The 20,419-nt window shown below is 57.8% G+C and overlaps 1 protein-coding gene across 1 annotated transcript in view; it reads right to left on the bottom strand.

Moving 5' to 3' along the window:
• Nucleotides 1–16,011, bottom strand: part of TSPOAP1 (TSPO associated protein 1) — a 28,386-nt gene extending 12,375 nt beyond the window's left edge. Inside the window, exons 1-16 of the mRNA XM_066364662.1 lie at nucleotides 14,885–16,011; nucleotides 13,987–14,094; nucleotides 13,570–13,698; nucleotides 12,819–12,998; nucleotides 12,122–12,307; nucleotides 10,807–10,887; nucleotides 10,640–10,723; nucleotides 10,298–10,387; nucleotides 10,005–10,127; nucleotides 9,262–9,366; nucleotides 7,819–7,869; nucleotides 7,445–7,465; nucleotides 6,445–6,643; nucleotides 5,683–5,855; nucleotides 3,524–3,639; nucleotides 3,141–3,250 (exon numbers count right to left, since the gene is read on the bottom strand). Of these exons, the coding sequence (XP_066220759.1) occupies nucleotides 3,141–3,250; nucleotides 3,524–3,639; nucleotides 5,683–5,855; nucleotides 6,445–6,643; nucleotides 7,445–7,465; nucleotides 7,819–7,869; nucleotides 9,262–9,366; nucleotides 10,005–10,127; nucleotides 10,298–10,387; nucleotides 10,640–10,723; nucleotides 10,807–10,887; nucleotides 12,122–12,307; nucleotides 12,819–12,998; nucleotides 13,570–13,698; nucleotides 13,987–14,094; nucleotides 14,885–15,211 (2,083 nt within the window). The 5' untranslated portion in view covers nucleotides 15,212–16,011. The remainder of the gene's footprint in view (nucleotides 1–3,140; nucleotides 3,251–3,523; nucleotides 3,640–5,682; nucleotides 5,856–6,444; nucleotides 6,644–7,444; nucleotides 7,466–7,818; nucleotides 7,870–9,261; nucleotides 9,367–10,004; nucleotides 10,128–10,297; nucleotides 10,388–10,639; nucleotides 10,724–10,806; nucleotides 10,888–12,121; nucleotides 12,308–12,818; nucleotides 12,999–13,569; nucleotides 13,699–13,986; nucleotides 14,095–14,884) is intronic.
• Nucleotides 16,012–20,419: the final 4,408 nt, after the last annotated feature.

Raw genomic sequence — 20,419 nt, forward strand, 5'->3', positions numbered from 1 at the left:
GGTGGAGAAGCAGATGGGTGCTTCTCCTGTGTGCCCTGACTGGGAATCCAACCCAGGACTTACACACACTAGGCTGATGCTCAACCACTAAGCTAGGCAGCCAGGGCAAACTTAAGCCTTTGATTCAAATCAACATTTCCCTGTCGGCACTTTAAAAAGACAAGAGTCGTCAAGATCTGGATTAGAGAGTTACTGTTCTTATCCATAAGTGTGATAACAGTATCATGCTTATGTAGGACAGTGCTTCTTAAATTTCAATGTGCATATGAATCACCTGGAGATTTGTTAAAATGCAGATTCTAATTTCGTTAGGTCTGGGTGGAGCTGAGACTGTTTCTAACTGGTTCACAGGGGACAATGAAGCCACAAGGGTGTAGGTCAGGGGTCGGGAAAATGGCTCGCAAGCCAGATGTGGCTCTTTTGATGGCTGCATCTAGCTCGCAGTAAATCTTTAATAAAAATAATAATAACGTTAAAAATATAAAACATTCTCGTGTATTACAATCCATTCATTTCCTACCGCTCATGTTCATGGTTGTGGGTGGCTGGAGCCAATCACAGCTGTCCTCCGGGACAACACCAAATTTTTATTGGGTAATGTGTAACATACACGGGTCGTTGTATGGCTCTCATGGAATTACATTTTAAAATATGTGGCGTTCATGGCTCTCTCAGCCAAAAAGTTTCCCGACCCCGGTGTAGATGAATGTCTGTGCTCTGAGAAGCGGCGCATCACAGTATGTCCGGGTAAAATGTCACGTGGACAGCTTGCTTTTCAATTGTTCTTCTTTGTTCACCCACATGAACAAAATGTGAACAACTGTTGAATCTAGGTGGGGGAGTACATAGGTGTTCACTGTATTATTCTTTAATTTTTCTGTACACTTGACTTGACAAGGTTCACATTACACAGGCCGGAGGTGTGGGGGCGGGGGTGCCCCTCGGACAACAGACATCTTCAAAGGAATAGGGACGCACCACCCGGTCAGGGTTCAGGGAAGGACTCTACAAACCAGAGACACAAATGTCAGAGAAGAGCCTCTGGGCGGTTCTAACTGGAATCAGATCTGGGAGCGCCACTGGCAGTCAGTCTGGGTAGCAACCAAAGGGAAGTATTGTGACATTTGTTGCTGTTTGTTTGGGGGATGTCGAGGAAGGAAAAAATTGGGCACACAGCATGTCCCGTGGAGCTAATTTGGGAAAGAATGAAAAGACCCCCCAAGGAACAGAAGAGTTTGTGGCTGTTGAGCCTTTGTGGGAGGCAGGGGAAGCAGAGGGTGTAGGCAGGTCTGAGCACATGGGGGGCCTACAAGTTTCCCAACACCCTCTCTTTCTCTCAGGCTAGGAGAGAGAAACAAGTAAGAAAACTTGAAGAAGAAACAACAGGGACTTCCAATAAATAAGATAATATAAGCGCTGTGGTGGGTTGAATACTGGACTCCATTAATATGTCCATGTCCTAATCCGTGGATCCTGTGAATGGGACCTGATGTGGGAAAAGCATCTTTGCCAATGTAATTAAGTTAAGGAGCTCGAGACAAGATCATCTCAGATCATCTAGGTGGGTCCTAAATCCAATGACAAGTATCCTTATGAGAGACATGCAGGCCCTGGCCAGTTGCCCCAGCAGTAGAGTGTCGGCCCGGCATGTGGAGGTCCCAGGTTCGATTCTCAGTCATGGCACACAGGCGAAGCAACCATCTGCTTCTCCTCCCCTCTGCCTCTTATCTCTTTTTCTCTCTCTCCTGCAGCCATGGCTCAAATAGTTTGAGCAAGTTGGCCCTGGGCACTGAGGATAGCTCCATGGCCTCGCCTCAGGTGATAAAATAGCACAGTTGTCCAAGCAATGGAGCAGTGGCCCCCAGATAGGCAGAGCAACACTCTCTAATGGGCTTGCTGGGTGGATACTGGTAAGGGCGCATGCAAGAGTCTATCTGCCTCCCTGCCTCTCAATTAAAAGAAAAATGTTATGAGAGACATGCAGAAAAAGACAATGGAAAAAGAGGAGAAGAGGAAGAGGCAATGTGACAACAGATCAGACTAGAGTGATGTGCCCACAAGCCAAAGAGCACCCGGAGCCACCAGGAGCTAAAAGGGACAAGGAACGGGTTCTCCCTTATAGTCTCCAGAGGGCAAGCGGTGTGGCCAACACCTTCATTTCAGACTCTGGCCTCCAGAGATGTGAGAATACATTTCTGTAGTTTAAAGCCACCCAGTTGGTGCTAACTTGTTACGGCAGCCCAAGAAAATTAATAATATAAGCCCTGATACGAAGGACTGTGACGCTACGCAGATCCACAGCCCTGAAAGGCGGGCCCTGGAGTCAGGCACGGGCGCCAGTGCTTATGCCACCAAGACCGGTCCAGGTGTGACCAGATGCAGATGAAGCAGTCATTTAGCTAAAGTTTGGTGAGAAATATGGCATCCTACATCCAGTTGTCAACAAGCCATTAAATCTATCCCGGTTGCATAGCTCAAATTCTAGCAATTTGTAGTTGATTAATATTTATGATTTTGCTGCCCCACACCACCACCAAAAAAAGGTGTTTTCTTTTTGCTTTTTTCATAACAAAAAATCCAGGTGCCTGGCCAGGACCACCCTGGGTAGTCTTCCGCAGGCCCCACCCTGGCACCCAGTCTCAGTAATGGGGCAGCTGCCTCAGTTGCCTGATCTTCCCGTGGGCACTGGAGAACTTCCCGGAGGCCCTAACACCTGCTAACTACTTGCGAATACCCTTTCCTGTGCTCCGGGCCCTGATTCTTCCTCCTTCCAGCCACTGGTGGCCAGCATCAGACCTATGCTACGGGCCAGGCCTTGACACCACTAGTGTTAAACATTGCCATATTCTGTCTGCCAGCACAGGAGAGAATTCAGCCAAAATTCCCTGCGTCACTGTCCATAATCTGGGCTGTGGTAGGCCCTGCTTGCGGCACACCTGCAGTCAGACCAGCTGCCCCTTTCCCAAGATCCTTCCTTTCCCTTTCCCCACAGGCTGCCAGAGCTCCGCTGCCTTTCGGGGGAGTCTGCAAAGTTACGGTGGACTGAGCGTGCCGGGGAGAGGGTACGGATGGGTGGAGGTCTTTGGGAAGAGGAGCTGAAAAGCAGGGGAATGGGCAGAATGACCCCGCTACTCTCCTACCTTCAAAAAAGCCGTCCTCGTCCATGTTGCCATAGATGTAGATGTACTCGCCAGCCGTAAGCGGGAGCTCGGCCTCCGGATTCTCGTTGGGGCCCTCGAAGGGATTGTAGCTGTCAGAGCAGGTGCAGAGGACCAGGGGGTCAGTGACCCGCAGCCCACTTCCACGTCCCACCTCCTCTCCCCACTGCCCTAGGCCTCTAGAGAGACTTGGTTGTCCACCTCTAGCCAAGTGGAATGCTCACCACGGCCCATCCGGGTTAAGAGGACATGTCCACCTGGAATCCCTGTATAAACATCATCATCTCCAGATGTCCCAATCTCTGCTGGTCCCTTCCCTCCACATCCCCCAAATGCTGGGGGGTGGGCAAGGGTGAGAGGCCCACCTATAGCGCGCTAAGAAGACCTGGATCCTGGCTCCTGCCCGGCTGCCCTCTGGTGCTGCTGGGAGCAGGGAGACGCTGTCTGCCTCCAGCTCCTCCACCTCACTGGCTGTATCCACCTGTGGGAAACAGAAGGGGCCAGTCCTCTTCAGAACCCAGGGCCGACGGCAAAGCGAGCAGGCTTCCAGGCGGAGCCCGCAGAGGCCCCTCTGAGACGGGAAAGAGAGCGCATGGAGGACAAGGCCGGCAGCAATGAGCCCGGCGGTCTTCTAACTCAGCACCCAAGCCACACGTCCTCACAAGGCCGGCAGCAATGAGCCCAGCTGTCTTCTAACTCAGCACCCAAGCCACACGTCCTCACAAGGCCGGCAGCAATGAGCCCAGCTGTCTTCTAACTCAGCACCCAAGCCACACGTCCTCACAAGGCCGGCAGCAATGAGCCCGGCGGTCTTCTAACTCAGCACCCAAGCCACACGTCCTCACAAGGCCGGCAGCAATGAGCCCAGCTGTCTTCTAACTCAGCACCCAAGCCACACGTCCTCACAAGGCCGGCAGCAATGAGCCCGGCGGTCTTCTAACTCAGCACCCAAGCCACACGTCCTCACGGGGCCGGCAGCAATGAGCCCGGCTGTCTTCTAACTCAGCACCCAAGCCACACGTCCTCACGAGGCCGGCAGCAATGAGCCCGGCTGTCTTCTAACTCAGCACCCAAGCCACACGTCCTCACGAGGCCCGGCTGCCCTGAGCAGAGGGGATGGGCCTAACCTGGATCCCTCCCCGAGCCCTGATCTCTCCGGCCCCGGACCAGGAAGTGACCAATCTCCCCAACGTCGGAGAGCCCAGCCGCACTGGTGTGGGTGGGTGCCCCGTGGCCGTCTGTCTCCTTAAGGTAAAAACACAGCAAAACATTCAAACTATAGGGCCCTGGCCAGTTGGCTCAGCGGTAGAGCGTTGACCCGGCATGTGGAAGTCCTGGGTTCAATTCTCAGCCAGGGCACACAGGAGAAGCGCCCATCTGCTTCTCCACCCTTCCCCCTCTCCTTTCTCTCTGTCTCTCTCTTCCCCTCCTGCAGCCGAGGCTCCATTGGAGCAAAGATGGCCCGGGCGCTGAGGACGGCTCCATGGCCTCTGCCTCAGGCGCTAGAATGGCTCCAGTTGCAGTGGAGCATCGCCCCCTGGTGGGCATGCTGGGTGGATCCCGGTTGGGTACATGTGGGAGTCTGTCTGCCTCCCCCTCCCTCGCTTCTCACTTTGGAAAAATACACACAAAAAAAACCCCACAAAACATTCAAACTATAAAGAGGTGAAGGCAAGGAGGCGGACGGACTAAGAAGTCCCCCTGAGAAGTGTACTGAGCAGGTAGGTAGACAGGGCTGATCCTACCCTGGGCATCTAAAGCCAGCACCACTGTTCTATGCCACAAGGGGGCAGTAGAGGTCGAGGGCAGGGTTCAACCACTTGCCACAACCTTGGACAGCAGGGCTGCTCCTGACCTGCCCTCTCCCCTTCCTGCAGTTTGGAAGGTAGAGGGAGAGCACAGGTAGGAAGTGACCGGAAGAGTTCTGAGTGATGCCCAAGAACCTGGTAATAAGAATTGCCACACTTAAGCATTTACTGTATGCTGTACACCGAGGAAGGCACTTCCCTTACCTTTTTTCATGTAATCCTCACAACAAACTTACAAGGCAGGTCTTATTAGCTCCAAAATCCAGACAAGGAAACTGAGCCCAGAGAGGGTCTCCCCTAAGACGAAGCTGAGATCTGAATCCCAGGATCTGTGTTCCTAGTCACATACCCGTCACTTCCGCTAAAGACGCGCTCCTGGACAGCCTCCTTATGTGGATCCTGGCGCCAAAGGGGCTCCCTGCACCCAGCCCAGGGCTCTAGGGCTCCTCTGAGCCCCAGAGGGGCGGGGTTGGGTGGTCCCAAAGCAGGGCCTACAGCTGGGCCCTGGAGAGCAAGACGGCTTCTCCTGAGCCCTCGGCCCACCAGGGGGAATCCACAGGTCCTTCTCTGCCAGGGCTCGGCTCCATTTCCCAGCGCGGGATCCCACATAGGCCAGCAGCCCCTCCAACTCCTGGAGACCCCAGAGAGGTCAGGGCCACCTCCCCTACCACCTCGCCAAGGCAGAGCCAGGCCCCGGCATCCCCCCTGGCACTGACCTCCGGCGTAGGGCATGACTTGGGGCTGTTGTGGATGGACTCCGAGCGAGAGGAGCTGGAGAGAGACTCCACCTTCTTGGTTGTCCTGCGAGGGAGGCCCGCGGGGGTGGCAGGGGCAGGCTCGGAAGGCTTAGGGGGACAGCGTCCTGGGGATCCCGGTGGGAGGTCAAGGTCTAAAGAGAAGACAGCACAGGGCTGTGGGGTCTGAGGCCTGAGGAGGGACCAGCGACCAGGGGTTGAGCTGTTTGGATGATGGAGGTCAGGCCCCTCATAAGTGGGTTTCCTTACGAGGGAAACATCAGGACACTTGCTGAGCAGCAGGGGAGGAAACGTTCTCGTTATTTCACATGACCCTCAGAGCTGCTTGATGAGGCGCACTGAGTTCTTCCTTTCTCACCGTGTAGGATACCAGGGCACCCAGAGGGCTAGCAGCAAGTCCAAACTTACATGGACCATTGAGTGAGCAGAGCCAGGACCCACGGTTCTGACTGACACCCGACCCAGACTCTTCACAAGCCCATACTGCCTGCTGCTGAGTCCCACTGCGCAAATCTCCACCCTGATTCAGAGGTTTATTGGAGGGAAGGAGCAGTGGCTTGAGACACCGGGGCCAGATTCTGGGACAGCCTCTCCAGATCTGGCTCTAACTTGCTGTGTGACTTAGGATGAGTTGCTAGCCTTCTCTGACTCCAAACTCTCTGCTCCTTACAAAATCCCCAAGCCTGAGGATTCTAGGCTAATGTCACTGGGGATCCATCTTACCTTTGGGGCCAGACCCCCAGTGGGAGGTGGAGCAGCAGCAAGGGGGTGGCAGGCGGTCCCTGGGGCTACTACAGCCCAGGGCCGAGGTAAGCAGATCCAAGGGGCCGGGGTGCAGGCGGAAGGCCTGGAGTTCCTGGGCCAAGAGGCTGAAGCGTTCCGTCTGGCTGCGGCACTGCTCCTCAAGCTCTCGAACCCGGGCCTGAGCCAACACCCACCACCATGAGCCGCCGAGCCCAGCAAAGCGGCCCAGTCCTGGCCTGTGCCATCTCCACAGAGCCCCACACAGGGCTTCAGACCACGTCATCCAGCCCGGGGCCTGGCTGCCCATCACCCTCACTAATGTCTGGGCTGAGGGTGACATGCTGGCTCTATGTGACATCTTCACCACCCCTCCCCCCAGAGGCTGGGCCACCTCACACTCAGCACACCCTCATGCCCCTGAGTAGCATTTCCTGCTTCTGGCTGTTTTCTAGGCCAGAAGGGATGGCTCCCACCCCCATCACTACCACCAATATCACCTTAGGAGTTTCCTTGGCTCCACTGCTAGTCACCCTCCCACAGTCTGTGACCCAAATCCCTGCCCTCACAGAGGTCCCCAAAGAGATCACACATGGGAGCCGGGGATATCTTATGACAAGAATGAGCCAATTCTCAAAAAATCTTCATCAGGTATCCCAGAGTCCCTCCCCTGGCCAGGATCAAGAAGATCGTGGGTTAGACTGGTGGTGAACTTCCTCATGGGCTGAGTGGCTAGGTTTTAAAGGAGGGAAGGCCCCATGTCTGCCTGGCATAGTGGCAGGTCTGGGACGAGGAGATGGCTCACATGTCCTGTGGGAACCCCAGCCCGCCTACGGGCACCCAGGTCTGCTCCCAGTCACTCCTCACCCATGCTACTGGACATGAGAGTTGGGACCACTTGGACCTGAGGGAGGACATGTAACTCAGGGGCCTGCAGCAGGGAGGAGACAGCCTGGGGAGGCGGGGAGTGGGGAGACTTTACCTGCATGGAATCCAGGGTAGACTGGCAGGAAAGGAAAGCACAGGAGAGATTAGACCCTGGGGCCAGGGGTCGTGACCCGGGGTGGGGCGGGGCCCGAGCAGACACCCTCTGGTCAGCTGCCTGCACTGACCAAACAGTCCCTAAATTGAAAGATATGTCAAAATGAAGGCAGCCTCTGGGGGGTGGGTGGTAATGAGTGACCTCTGCCATCACACCCAGGAGCCCTGCCTGGCTGTGTCCTAGCCCGAGGTCAACGGGAAGAAGTGATCCTCCAGGCACTGGACTATTAAGGGCCCTTCCTGTAGTGCCACACCCCACACACAGTCCACTCCGCCCCCGAGCTGTGCTGCTGGCGGCCACCTCCAGGGACCTACCTCCAGCAGCTGCACGGCCCCTTCATGTTCCCTCTTGGCTTCTGCCTGGGCCTACAGGTGGGAGGAGGCACAGAGCTGGAGGAGGGGGGGAGCACTGGGGGTGGGAGAAAGAGAGGTGGGGGGGCGAAGGGAGGGCAGAAAGATGGGCGGGAGGAGGAAGAAGGAAGGAGGGCTGGGAAGGGGGAGGCTGAGGGTTCCCCCTTCCCAAACTCCCACCCCTGAACCACACCTTAGGCCAGAAGGCAGCAGGGCCAAGGAGAGGCGGGCCTGCTGCTGTTCCTCTCCCGGGGACGTCCACCCCCTGCCCCCGTCTTCCCCCATCTCTCTGGGTGCTCCTTCTCAGCCGCCTTCTCTCCCCTTTTGAATGGTGTGGTTTGGCGGCACCCACTTTATACTCTTCACTCTCGCCCAAGAGGCCCCGCTAGTCACACGACCAGACACATGGGTGACTCCAAAATCTCTCTTCAAGACCAGCTTCCCCCTGACTCCAGATCACAGGTCCCATTGTCTCCGGACATCTCCGTTTGACTGTTTAACACACAACCCAAACTTGGCCAAAACAGAACCCAGAACTCAGGATTCCCTGCCTCTCAGGTCTGTTGTCTTCCATCTCTCACCCCCCCAGGGGTGAGAAGCCCCATCCTTTACGAGGATTTTGGAGATAGAGTCAACAAGACTCCATGGATACCTGTCATGGAGTGACGGTCCCCACTCTGTTGCCCATTTGCTATCTCCAAAATACACCTGTATGCACCATTCGATTCCACCTTCACTGCCTGCTCCCCTGGCCCAGACAGCCATCATCTCCCACCTGGACCCCTGCAAAGCCCCACCTGATGGCTGCTCCTGTGCCCACACCCCCGGTCCATCTCACGCAGTGCTGCCAATATCATCTTCTAAATGATGAAATCAGATCATGTGACTCTCTACTTGGGACCTTCCAACAGCTTCTAACCACTCAGAGAGCACAATACCCAAACTCCTTCCTCACCCTTTAATGCTTGAGGCATCTGGCTCTGGCCTACTCCTACTGTTCTGTCCATCCTACTACCTTCTCAGCCACTTTGATCTGGACCCCAACCTCATTCCTGCCACAGGGCATTTGCACTTCTAGCCCCCTACCTGGAGTGCTCTTCAGCTGGCTCCTTCTTATCCTTGAAGTATTGAGACCCTCCCTCCTGACCTCTGTAAAGTGGCCCCTCACCCCACCCCAAGTCACCGTGTCACATCATGCTGTTCACTTCCCCCACTGTGCTCATCAGCATTGCACTTGCCAGTGACTGGGATCATCTCCATCACAGATCTGCTTATTTGCTGATTGGTCAGGGTGCCTGGCACATAGTGGGTGCTCAGTTAATGCTTGTTGGATGAGTGGATGACTAAGCTGGGGTCCAGCAGCCTAACACCTTCCAGCACCCTTGCCCCCGGACAGCCCATCCCCACCTGCTGCAGCCTCCGGACCTCCTCTTGCTTCTCCTGAAGGCTGAGCCGAGCCTGCTCATGCTCCACCTCCAGCTGTTGCCGCCGCTGGGCCACCTCCCGCATGTGCTGGAATACAAGACTGTGGGTCAAACCCTGAGCCCCACTCCAGCATTTCTGTAGATCTAAGATGGGGGAGCCTTCGGTGCCATGAGTTCCAGATACTTCTGTTAAAAAGGAAACTAGGTCCTGGCCGGTTGGCTCAGCGGAAGGGCATCGGCCAAGCGTGTGGAAGTCCCAGGTTTGATTCCCGTCCAGGGCACACAGGAGAAGCACCCATTTGATTCTCCAGCCTTCCCCCCTCTCCTTTCTCTCTATCTCTCTCTACCCCTCTAGCAGCCAAGGCTCCATTGGAGCAAAGTTGGCCCAGGTGCTGAGGATGGCTCCATGGCCTCCGCCTCAGGTGCTAGAAGGGCTCTGATTGCGGCAGAGCAACGCCCCAGATGGGCAGAGCATCGCCCTCTGGTGGGCATTCCGGGTAGATCCCACTCAAGCGCATGTGGGAGTCTGTCTGACTGCCTCCCGCTTCTCATTTCAGAAACACACACACACACACAGGAAACTAAGCCTAGAAAAGGGAAGGGACTGGTGGGTCCAACACTGGGCCTCAGACCCAATGCCCACAAAGGGCATACCCTACTGCCGTGCTTTGTCCCTGTGCCAGGGACCAGCAGCAGCCTCCCCGCCCACCAACACAGTCCCCTCACCTTCAGCACCTGCTCCAAGTTCTCCAGCTTGCTCTGCAGACCCTGGCTCTTGCGAAGGGCTGAGTCCCTCTCCTGCGTCACTCCCAGGAGCTGGCCCCTCAGCTCTGCATTCTCACACTCCACCTGGACAGGGGGGCATGGCAGGGAGCTGGGTGCGTGAGCCTTGTCCCACCAGCTCCTTCACCAGGGGGGAGAGTGCCCTTCATACTGCAGCCCCGTTCGGGAGTGGAGGAGACAGCCCCTCGCCAGGGAGCGGGGTCCCAGGCTGCATAGCACCTGGGCAGAGCGGCTACCTGCTCCTTCTCCGTGGCTCGCCCGCTGAGCCGAGAGTTCTCGTCCACCAGACGGGCATTCTCATTCTGGGCTGCTCTCAGCTGCAGTTCCTGAGAGACCAGAGGAGCTCTGGGGAAGGGCCTGGCACCCACATTTTCCTCCCCTCCCCACACAGAGAACCCCCCCCCCCAACAAGGTCTTCCTCCCCAACCTGGAGCCTAAATCAGCCAGGAAAAGAGAGCCCTGCGGCCCAGGAGGGAAGTGTGCTCTTGAGGACAAGAGGAATGAACACTGTGCTGAGAGGGAACCCACCACCTGGATGGCCTGGGGGATCTGGCTTCTGGGGCCCCTCCGGAGCTCACCAGCTCCTCACATCGCCTCTGCTTTTTCCGGGCTTCCTGCTCCAAGGTTTCGCATTTCTTCCGCTTCTTGCTAAGCTCTGATTCCTGTCGGATCAGAACCAAGGGCTTCTTACATGGGAGAGCAGAGCCGCCCACAGCAGGCCTCCAGCCCATGATCTGGGACTTACCAGCTGCTGCACCAGCAGAGGCTGTTTCTCTGGCTCCCCTATGACCACGGGTGGGCTTCCCACGTCCTTCTGGGGAATAGCCTGGAAATGCCCAGGGGCAGGGAACTGGCACCAGAGAACAGGGCCCCACGGCAGCCTGCACCCTGCCCAGCCTGTCTGTAGGAGGCTCCCACCCCATCTAAGAGTCAGCAAAGGGATCCCTGGCCAGGAGGGGGTGGAGGGTGCTGTCACCAAACCCCCTGCAGTCATCTCCAGCTGAGGTGGCAGTGCAGACGCTGCTCTTGTGTCCTTAAGACACACTGCTCTCAGATCCTGAGACCCATGTGTGCCCGGGGAGATGGGTCCCTTATCCAGGCCAAAGCTTTCCCTTTTTAGCTCCTTTCAGCAGCAGCCCAGCTCTGCACTCAATAACTGTCCTGGTGTCCTTCAGTGACTGGCAGAGAACTAGGAGGCCACCTGGGTCCCCAGCAATGTGGTGTTCCCAGAGCTAGGAGCTCTGGACCATCCAAATCTGGGCTTGGCCTAGCAACGCAAACCTGGCCAGACACCAGGAAAGCTTGCCCTGTGCACCTGCTGTCTGTCTGTGCAAACACTGGGGGACGACAGGTCTTGATGGAAGGCTCATCTCCCTCCCTGGGCCAGGCAGAGGGGCAAAATCTGAGCAAGAAGCACCCCACACGCTGAGCCCTTGGTCGCTATAGAGTCCCTTCTCCCACCTCTCTGTCCAGAAGAAGGTGGACCTAGGTGCTGCCCAAGGGACAGAGGATGGAGAAGAGCCAGACCTCTTAAGTTCTGGGGGTCCGGAGTGGAGTCCTTAGCCTTCACGATAGAGGTTGTCTAATTCCGGCGCCCAGTGCGGGTCGCCCATACCTGGAGCCGGGGCAGACGCACCGCCACCCCCGGGTAACCGGGGCCGGGTCTGGCGGACCAGGCAGGCGCTGAACCGGGCGTCCCCGCGCTACCGCGGCGTCGGGAGGCGGTGGCGCGCGCTGGGCCCCGGGCGGCTGCCAAGGCAACCAGGGATTTGCGGCCGGGCTGTACCACTGGCAGCACGGCAGGGGCGACGGGGCGGGCACCGCGGGGCGCGGGCCTGTGGGGGGCGGACCCCGAACTCTCGGGAGCGGGCACGGCGCAGGTACGAGCGCTGGGAGGCTGGACCCGGACCCCACCACTAGGGTCGGAAAAGCTCCCCAACCATGGAGTGCGCACTCCACCACCGGGTCCTCGGGGTTCTGAGAGCGCGTTTCAGGAGATCCCAGAGCCGTCCCACGCCCATTTACACACACCCACACAGCTCCCATGTGCGGATGCTCACCTCTCCCGTGGCCCTGGGGGTGGGCGCTCCTGCTCTAACCCGGACAGAGGGACCTGGGGGCCGGAGCGGCGGGGACGGCTCCTGCTGGTTGCGCAGGGCGATCTGCCTCTGCAGCCGCAGTACCTCCCGCTGGGACTCGCGCAACAGCCGGTCGAAGTCCCTCGGGTGGAGCCACTGGGGACCCTCCTGGGTTGGGAGCACAGGGAGGGGAGTTTGGCCTAAACCCCTCCCCGCCCCCACGTCGTTCCCTTACTGGAAGGACTCCGATGCGCCGGAACGTGCACATCCTCCCATGCATACATGCTTTGGTCATAGGTGCGGGCATATACAAACACATGCTTTTGCTATCTCGTGTGCTGCCACACACAGTAACTCATTTACTGGGCACTCACGGTGTGCCCGGCACTGCGCTAAGTGCCTTGTGAACAACATTTGATTTATACAACTATACTCATTTGCATACAGTCTGAAGCCTGGAGCACAGAAATTCCCAGGTCTGGGACTCCTGGCTCCGCCCCCTTCAGTTCAGACTTCTCCGGCTCCCACCTGGGCCGTTGCCAGGGGAACCTACACTCCAGCAGCCTCCGCCTTCCCGCTTCATTTGCATCTCATTAACATCTCGGTCCACATCGCACAAGCCAAGCAGATGGTACTGTGTAGGGTTGAGCTGGATAGGGTGACCAGGACCTCCTCGCACCTTGCCCGCCAGGGTGAGCCTGGCCTGCAGCTCCCTGCACTCCCGCTGCAAAGCAGCGATCTGCTTGTCCTTGGCCAGCAGGGCGCTGGCTGTCTCACTGAGGTCCCGGGTCCGCTGTTGGGCTAGAGCCTTCCGGCACAACTCCAAGCTGGCTCCTGAACGGGGCATAGGGGCACTCACCTGGCCAGAGGAGGGGTAAGGCCAATGGTCATCTGAGGGCTGGAGCACTTCTCCCACTCCTCACCTCCTCCCAAAAGAGGGGTTACGGTGAAAACCTAGAACTGTGGCCTCCTGCTCCTACCCTGTGTCTGGGCCTCAGGGAACCGATAACCTCATTTTACCCCATCCCAGCAATACTTGAGCAGGACTGACAGGGTTAACCCCACATCCTAGTTTAAGCCCAAAGGACGCTGCTATTTTCGGGCTGCCACTGTGATGGGTCTTCATCCCTGCCCCCACGGGCTCTGCACCCAGGGATGAGCTCAGCAGGAGCTGGAGCCCACACCAGCACGTGGTAATCCAGAATCCTGCTCCCTGCCTGCTCAGGAACTCCCCGCCCAGCCCTTCCCTCCTGTAGCTCCAGAAATCCTCAGCCTCCTAGCCTGGCCAGCGTTTGCCCTTCCTATACTGAGTTCCTGCTTTCCTACGTGTTAAGAGTCCTTGACTCCCAAAGCCCACCCTTTGGGCCCAGCCCTGGCTTTTCCCCACTCCCTGGTCACACAGCCTCCATCCAATGGCCTCCAGTCCTCACCACCTTCAGGTTAGTCTCCTGCAGCTTCCGGGCCCTCTCCTCTAGGCGCTTGGCAATGACCGCCAGCTCGGCGTTCTTCCGCTTCAGCCTCCGCACCTTCTCCTCCGTCTCGGGGAAGCTGCTCTTCCTCTGACAAGGGATCAGCCAGAACAGGGGCATGTGGGACGCACCCCTGCAGGCCTGATGCTAACTGCCAGGCATTGGGCTACGGTCCTGGGCTTACAGTGGAGTCCTCGGCAACGCTAGATAAGGGTTCACGTTCTCTGGGTCAGGGATCATGTCATCGCCATGTGGCCCCCCACTGGGAGAGATGCATATATGGGGCAAGAGGAGGACTTTGAGGCTGAGGGACAGAGTGACTGAGTCTGCCTTCCCCCAGCTCCAGCCCAGACCCAGGACTCGCTTTCCAAGCCTCACCAGCATCTGGTTTTCCTCCTTGAGGATGGCACAGCGCTGCTGCAGCTCCCCCAAGGCCCTCAGGAGCTCCAGGTTGGGCCTGTCCCCGAAGCCCATGTTCAGCTCACCCTGGCGTGGGAAAGGACAGGGCACAGGGACTCAGGAACCCACCCTGCCCGGTCAAAGCGCTTCCGCCATGGTCCAAGAAGACATGGAAACAAGATTCTCCCCCCACATCCCAAGCCTTCAGGGTACAGCACAAGAGGTCCAGGAGAAGAGGCCATCTAGTCCTCCCTGCCCGCACGGGCACCCCCAACCCTGGGACCCTCTCTGTAGTCCCCCATTCTTCCCATCACCGTTCATCTCCTCCTGGGAAATGCAAGCTTGAGCTCCCATCCCCACCCCTCCAGACTCCATGGCACCCGAGTCCTCTCCTTCAAAGTCCTGCTCCCTCCATCTCCTACAGGAGACTGCCCACACTGCTCACACCCACCACAAACCCTGTCCTCCCCGGCTGAGCCCAAAACCGAGCTGCCTCCCCCAATTGGCCTCCTCTGCACCCCAGTTCCACCACGTACCTCCGCACACCCCAGCACCCTCCAGCTCCCAAGGACAGAGACTCACGGAGGAGGAGACACGGACAGACAGACTGTTAGAGACTAACAGAAGGAAGGGGTAAGGGCAGGGCCAGATGCAGACAGACAGGCAGAGAGTCAGAAGGACAGACAGATGGCAAAAAATGGAGCCACTGAGATTCCTGCCCAAAGAGGAGAGAGCCGACAGTCACCGAAATGGACGCACAGACAGAGACAGGCCAGCAGAGGAGGGACGGGCAGTGGGGCTGCATGTCATGCACAGGCTGGAGGGCATGGTGACAGGTCCCCCACCTCTCGGACCAAACCCTCCACAGCTCCCTTACCGTATGGAAAGCCTCCACCTCCTCATCCTCCCTTCGGTAGCTGGGTCCTGAGCTCACTGTGTGCTGCCCCGGGCTGGGCAGCCCAGTCCCTGTCCCCTCAGGGTCAGTGTCCCCCACAGGCTCCGGGCTCTGGGCTCCCTCGGGCTCGGAGCTCTCCAAAGGCCTCGGTTCTCCAACCTGCAGAGCTGCCGGAGCACCGACACTGCTTGGGGCTGCACCGCCAGACTCACCCCCCTTGCCTGGAGTCCAGCTCTGCCAGGCAGGCAGTGCCCATGGCTCCATGGCTCTGGGATCCCTCAGCTGTGGGAGGGGTGTCAGTTGCTCCATGGTACTGCCAAAGGGCCCCAGGACCTGGGCCGGGGGACATCACCCAGCCCAGGGAAGGGGCTGGCGAGGGTCATGCCGGACCAGACTCTCCTCTCTGAGCTCTTAGCTCCACCGGGGCTCCATCCAAGGTTGGCCGAGTTCTTCCTCACCCACGTAGGAGGCTACAGAGTCGGAGCTTCCAGTGCTCGAGCTGGGGGTATGTGAGCTGTGTCTGCTCGGGGCCGTGTGTATGCAAGGGTGTCCCCGTGGGGGCTGTGTGGATCGGCAGAGGCCACCGACAGCAGAGTCGGGGTGAAGGTGCGCGTGAGTCTCCAGGTCTGTCTGTTCGGGTCACACTGTCGTATGTGTGTGTCTGGAGGATGGGGCCCCCACTTGTGTGTGTCAGAGGGTAGTGGTTCTGTGTGTCACTGTCTGTGCCTGTTTCGGAGTTGTTTCTGTGTGTGTGTGGGTGTCTGTGTTGCAGGGCTGTGGCAGTGTGTGATGTTGTCACTGGCTGTCTCTGAGCATCTCAGTGTTGTGCAGCTCTGTGCATCGGTGTCATTGTGTATCCGTCAGCGTCTGTGAGTCTGGCGATCCATCACGACCCCTCAGCCTGGTTAGGGTCCGCAGGCTGCTGGACCCAGTGGTCCGATGTGATCCTTTATCTCCTGCTCCTCTCTCCGCTGCTGCTGCTGCTGCTGCTCGCTAGCTGGATAGCTTGCTGTGCGGTCTGCTGGTCCTAAGGAGGCCTGGGTCTGTGAGCTGCTTGCCTCATAGTCTCTGTCCCCGCTGGCCTCAGCTCTGGGAACGGCAGAGGTCCCCTACAGTCCCGGAACCCCGAGATGGTGGGCGCGGAGGAGGCTGAGCCTTAGAATCTGGGGGGTGAGCAGGAGAGATCCAGCCTTCCCTCCCCTCCCCCTCCCCTCCTGCCCACCAATAGGAAGTCGGCTGCTGGTTTCCATGGTGATGGCGCTGGACTGGTGGGCTGGACCAGCAGGCAGGGTCCGGACAGAGCGAAGAGCAGGTTTCTCAGGGGATCAGGGCCCAACGCCCCCACATGTGGCCTCCCACTCCCCCATACCTTACAGGGTACAGAGATCAGGGGGCTGCGACGATCCTCCCCACATGGGCCCCAGCCCAAGATGGTAGAGACAGAGACAAGAGGTGGTATGACAGATAGAGACCCAGCCATGGAGAAGGGAAGGAATAGAAAAAATTGGATTTGAGAAGAAACAAAGAGAAACAGAAATTAAGAGAATGAAAACAGGAAAACAGAAGTGAAGAGAGAGTGACAGAAATAGGCTGAGGATTGCTTCAGCTCTCTCCCAGCAGAGTGCATTTGGGGCGCCCCCTGGCCACCCCGGGCCAGCAGAGGAGCCTGCATGGTCTGCTGGGCTGGCTTGCCCCACACTGTTGGGAAGTTCATCTTCTGTCTAGCCATAGGCTTTTTTTACTATGGGAAGATGGCTTTTGGGGACAAGGACGTGGGAACTCTCACCCGCAATTCAGGCAGTACGTGGGGACAAGAGCTTCGATGGAGTCCTCAGAGGCAAGGGTGCTGGGAAGAGGCCTGAGGGAGGCTACCCCTGTCCTCTCTGAACCTGGGCTCGGGCCGTCTGCACATGGCCAGCCTCAGTCAAGGTCTGAGCCCTCATGTGGCACCCCCAGGGAATAACAGCAGTCATCCTGGACCTCAGAACCCCGGACCATGGGCCAGGCCAGGCCAGAGCTGCTGGAACTGTGGGGGAGACACATGTAGAGGCGATATCACCCTCACTTTCCTAAGGCAGTGTGTGGATCAGTATGTGCGCTGATGGGTGTCGCCGTTGTTTCTGTCGGTATAAATGCATGCCATTATGTGCATGCGTGTGCAGAGTAGGCAAATATAGACTAGATGTATTTATTTCTGTATGTGTGTGGGGGGCCGTGGCGTTATTTTGTATATGTGCACACATACATATGCATGTGCTATTCTGTTTATGGGTCTCAGGGAGCATGCTTGCTTCTCTGTATGCCATTGCATGTGTCTACTTGCCACAGTGTCTGTTTTTTTAATTTTTCCATTGGTTTTGAGAGAGAGAGAGAGAGAAAGGGAGAGGGGGGAAGGGAGAAAGACAGAGAGAGAAGCATCAACTCTTTTCACGTAGTTGTTCCATTTAGTTGTGTTCTCATTAATTGCTTCTCATACGCGCCCTGACCAGGGGTTGAACCTGCAACCCTTGATGCACAGGGTCAGTGTTTTATTCTCTCTGCCACCAGCCAGATGCAGTGTCTGTATTCTTATGTGCATGTGAGACTCTGATTGTGTGAGCCTAAGTTATATATAACACACATGTCGTAATGTTTATATGGATGGCATTACACAATGTATAATGACACACTCTCATATGGTCATATAAATATGTGCAATGACATACAATGATATGGTTTTATTTACATCTATATATCTATATCTCACCCTCTAGCTATTGTATAGTTATCACCATATATGAATGTGTCACTATATGTGTAGTTGTATGCTCCTGTTTGTGACACACGTGTTTATCATTCCGTGTGTGCACTATTGAATATGTATGTATCCTGAATGTGTGTCTACCCCAGTCGTGTCACACATGTACACGTCACTGTACACGTATGTTGATAGCATACATGTATAGGGCTCCTGTGTAAATGGACGTGCATGCTGAGGTGTGTGCTTTGTATATTAGCATCAGATTCTGTGTGTGTGTGTGTGTCCATGTGTCTGTGCCAAACTGTCACACTCCCAGGGCCCCCAGGCGTTCCTAAGGTAGAACTGTCGGGAGAGGCAGCCTTCGGTTTGGGGCTGTGGAGAGCAAGTGGGAAACAGGGCAGGGTGGGAACTAGGGCACAAATTGGCAACCCCGCCCCTCCAGGTCCTGTCCTCTTTACTTGGTTCACTTGGGGGGGAGGTCTCACCCGGGCCCCTCCTTCCTCTTCCAGCTGCGGCCTGGCAGGCCCTGAGCCCTCTTCGGGCCCTGCAAGGAGGCCAAACCCATATCTCCCAGCCTTCCGTGTGCCCATCCGCTCATGTGCCTGCTAAGCCATTCACCCACCGCCTCCCACCCGACCCCCAGTCACAGAGTCTCAGACAAAAGAGACACAGAATCCATCGTTTATTAGTTTGGGCCCAGACATCACCCTTCATTCCCCTCCACCTTCCCTCCTTTGCCGCCTCTTCTTCATCCTGGTGTCTGTCCGCTTGCGGCTGGGCCCCGCGGCCTCCACAGCCGCATCAGGCGCTGGCGGCCAGCCCTCCCAGACCTCCGGGCAGCAGAGGCTCTGCTGCGGGGTTTCCCTGGTGGGCCAGAACCAGGAGGACAGCGCCATGGGGGCAGTGGGGACCTTTCCGGGTTCTGGGCAGGATGAGGGGTGCCTGAGGGACTCACCTGTGTCACACACGGTCCGGAGCGTGAAGGAGGACGGTGGCGGGCGGCGGCAGTGGCGTGGTCTCCGAAGCCCACAGTACACTCATCCATAAAGTAGGAAACACTACACCCTCCAGTGCTGTTAGTAGTGCTTTCTACTTTATGGGTGACTGCACTGTCTGTCTGTGGGTGCTCTTCGGGCCGCCCGCTCTTCCTCCTGACTCCTGCTTCAAGAGTCCCCAACACTCCCCAGGCCTCCCCGTGGCTCCCTAAGACCCTAGGCCTAGCCCCGGGGCCTCCAGAGGGCCCGCCCTGGGGCTGTGGGCGGTGACTCAGCATGGCGCCAGATCTTGCCTCCTCTACCTCCCTCCCCCCACTTCCTCTTTGGTTCCCTCTTCCCTTCCCCCCTAGAGCTCCACCCCACCCTCCCACTTTCAGGGGCACTCAGGTAGAGACAACCACCACCTACCAGGTCTCACCCCAGTCCCCAGTTCTGACCCCCTGAGCGACCCCTCCCAGCCACACCACCTGCCCTCCAGAGGCGACTGAGGCAGCCACAGCCTCCTGTCCGCAAGGCCCCGGCCCCCAGCTTCCTTCCCCTGAGGCCTTGGCTGCAGCCTCCTCGGCAGCCCCGAGACCCGACTTCTCCACTGCCCCGGGCGCCCCAGGCAGGAACCAGCACGATCGCGACAGAGCTGATGGCCACGTTGGGTGGTGGGACAGGCTCAGGGCTTCTCGCTGATACCAAGTCCTACTTTTCAGCCTCTTCCCCCCTCTGCCATCCCCACCCTCTTCTCTGGTTCTTGTCTCTTGAAACCTCGGACCCTTCTTTCTTCATCTGAGGACCAGAGGCCGTTTCCTCCAGAGGAGGAAGGTGAAGGCCCAGGACTTTAAGGAGCTGTCCCGCCATGAAGGCGTTAGAGCTGAGGGTTATCACACCTCTTCGCCTAAAGCTTTGCTGGTAAGCCTTAGCACCCAAGCTCCTGAAGCCCCTCTCGAAAGCATCTCCACCCAGGGCCTGCACCCCAAGTCCCTCATCGCCCCTGAGGCCGAGTCGAGGCGCCCCTCTTGGGGCTGCAGTGAAGGTCCAGACCCTTACCTGGTGTTGCAGGGCTGAGGGGTGCAAGCCCTGTGCTCCAGGCTCCCAAGTGGGGTTCCCTTCAAGGCGGGCAGGGCTTATAACCCCGAGGCCACGTGGGCCAGATCTCAGGGCGCCCAACGGCCTTGGAGCCCGCCCCCACACCGCATAGGCGATTAGTGTGCCCCTCCCCTCCCTGGGGAGGACAGACTGACAGGAAACCAAAGACAAGGCTGGGTATTGGGAGGAGGGGGGCTGAAGACACCATCTTACACTCCCGAGGCAGGTGGCTTCCGGGACCCCAGGCCTGCCCTGCCCCCATGGCCCCAGCTTCAGAAGATGGTTCGGGGTCTGGGACTGACTCAGGGCACTGGGGCTCCTGTCAGGGCCTTCCGTGAGTGCCCAAACCACAGATTTCTGAAGTCTAGCAAAGAAAAGGCCTTTTTCTCTGAGTCCCTCCACCACTGACCTCAGCCCAGAAACTCCCTTCCCTTCAGGACAGCGGTGGCCCTCAGACGAAGCTGGGACCCCGCCCCACATGCTGCCCAGAGAGGTCAGGAGGAGCAGGTGCATGAAGGGGTCTTGGCCCGCACACCACAACGACGTCCACGTAATTGGTCGCCCTCAGCACCCCACAAAGCCACCCCTCCCCCCGGCCTCAGCCTGCAGAAGACAAGACCGGCACCCTCGGCACAGTTTGGGGGTCACACTGGGGTCAGGCAGGCCTGTTGGCCTTAGGCTGGCTGCTCATGCCCCCTCAGGGCC

This window comes from Saccopteryx leptura, chromosome 2 (assembly GCF_036850995.1).
Source record: "Saccopteryx leptura isolate mSacLep1 chromosome 2, mSacLep1_pri_phased_curated, whole genome shotgun sequence".
NCBI lineage: Eukaryota > Metazoa > Chordata > Mammalia > Chiroptera > Emballonuridae > Saccopteryx > Saccopteryx leptura.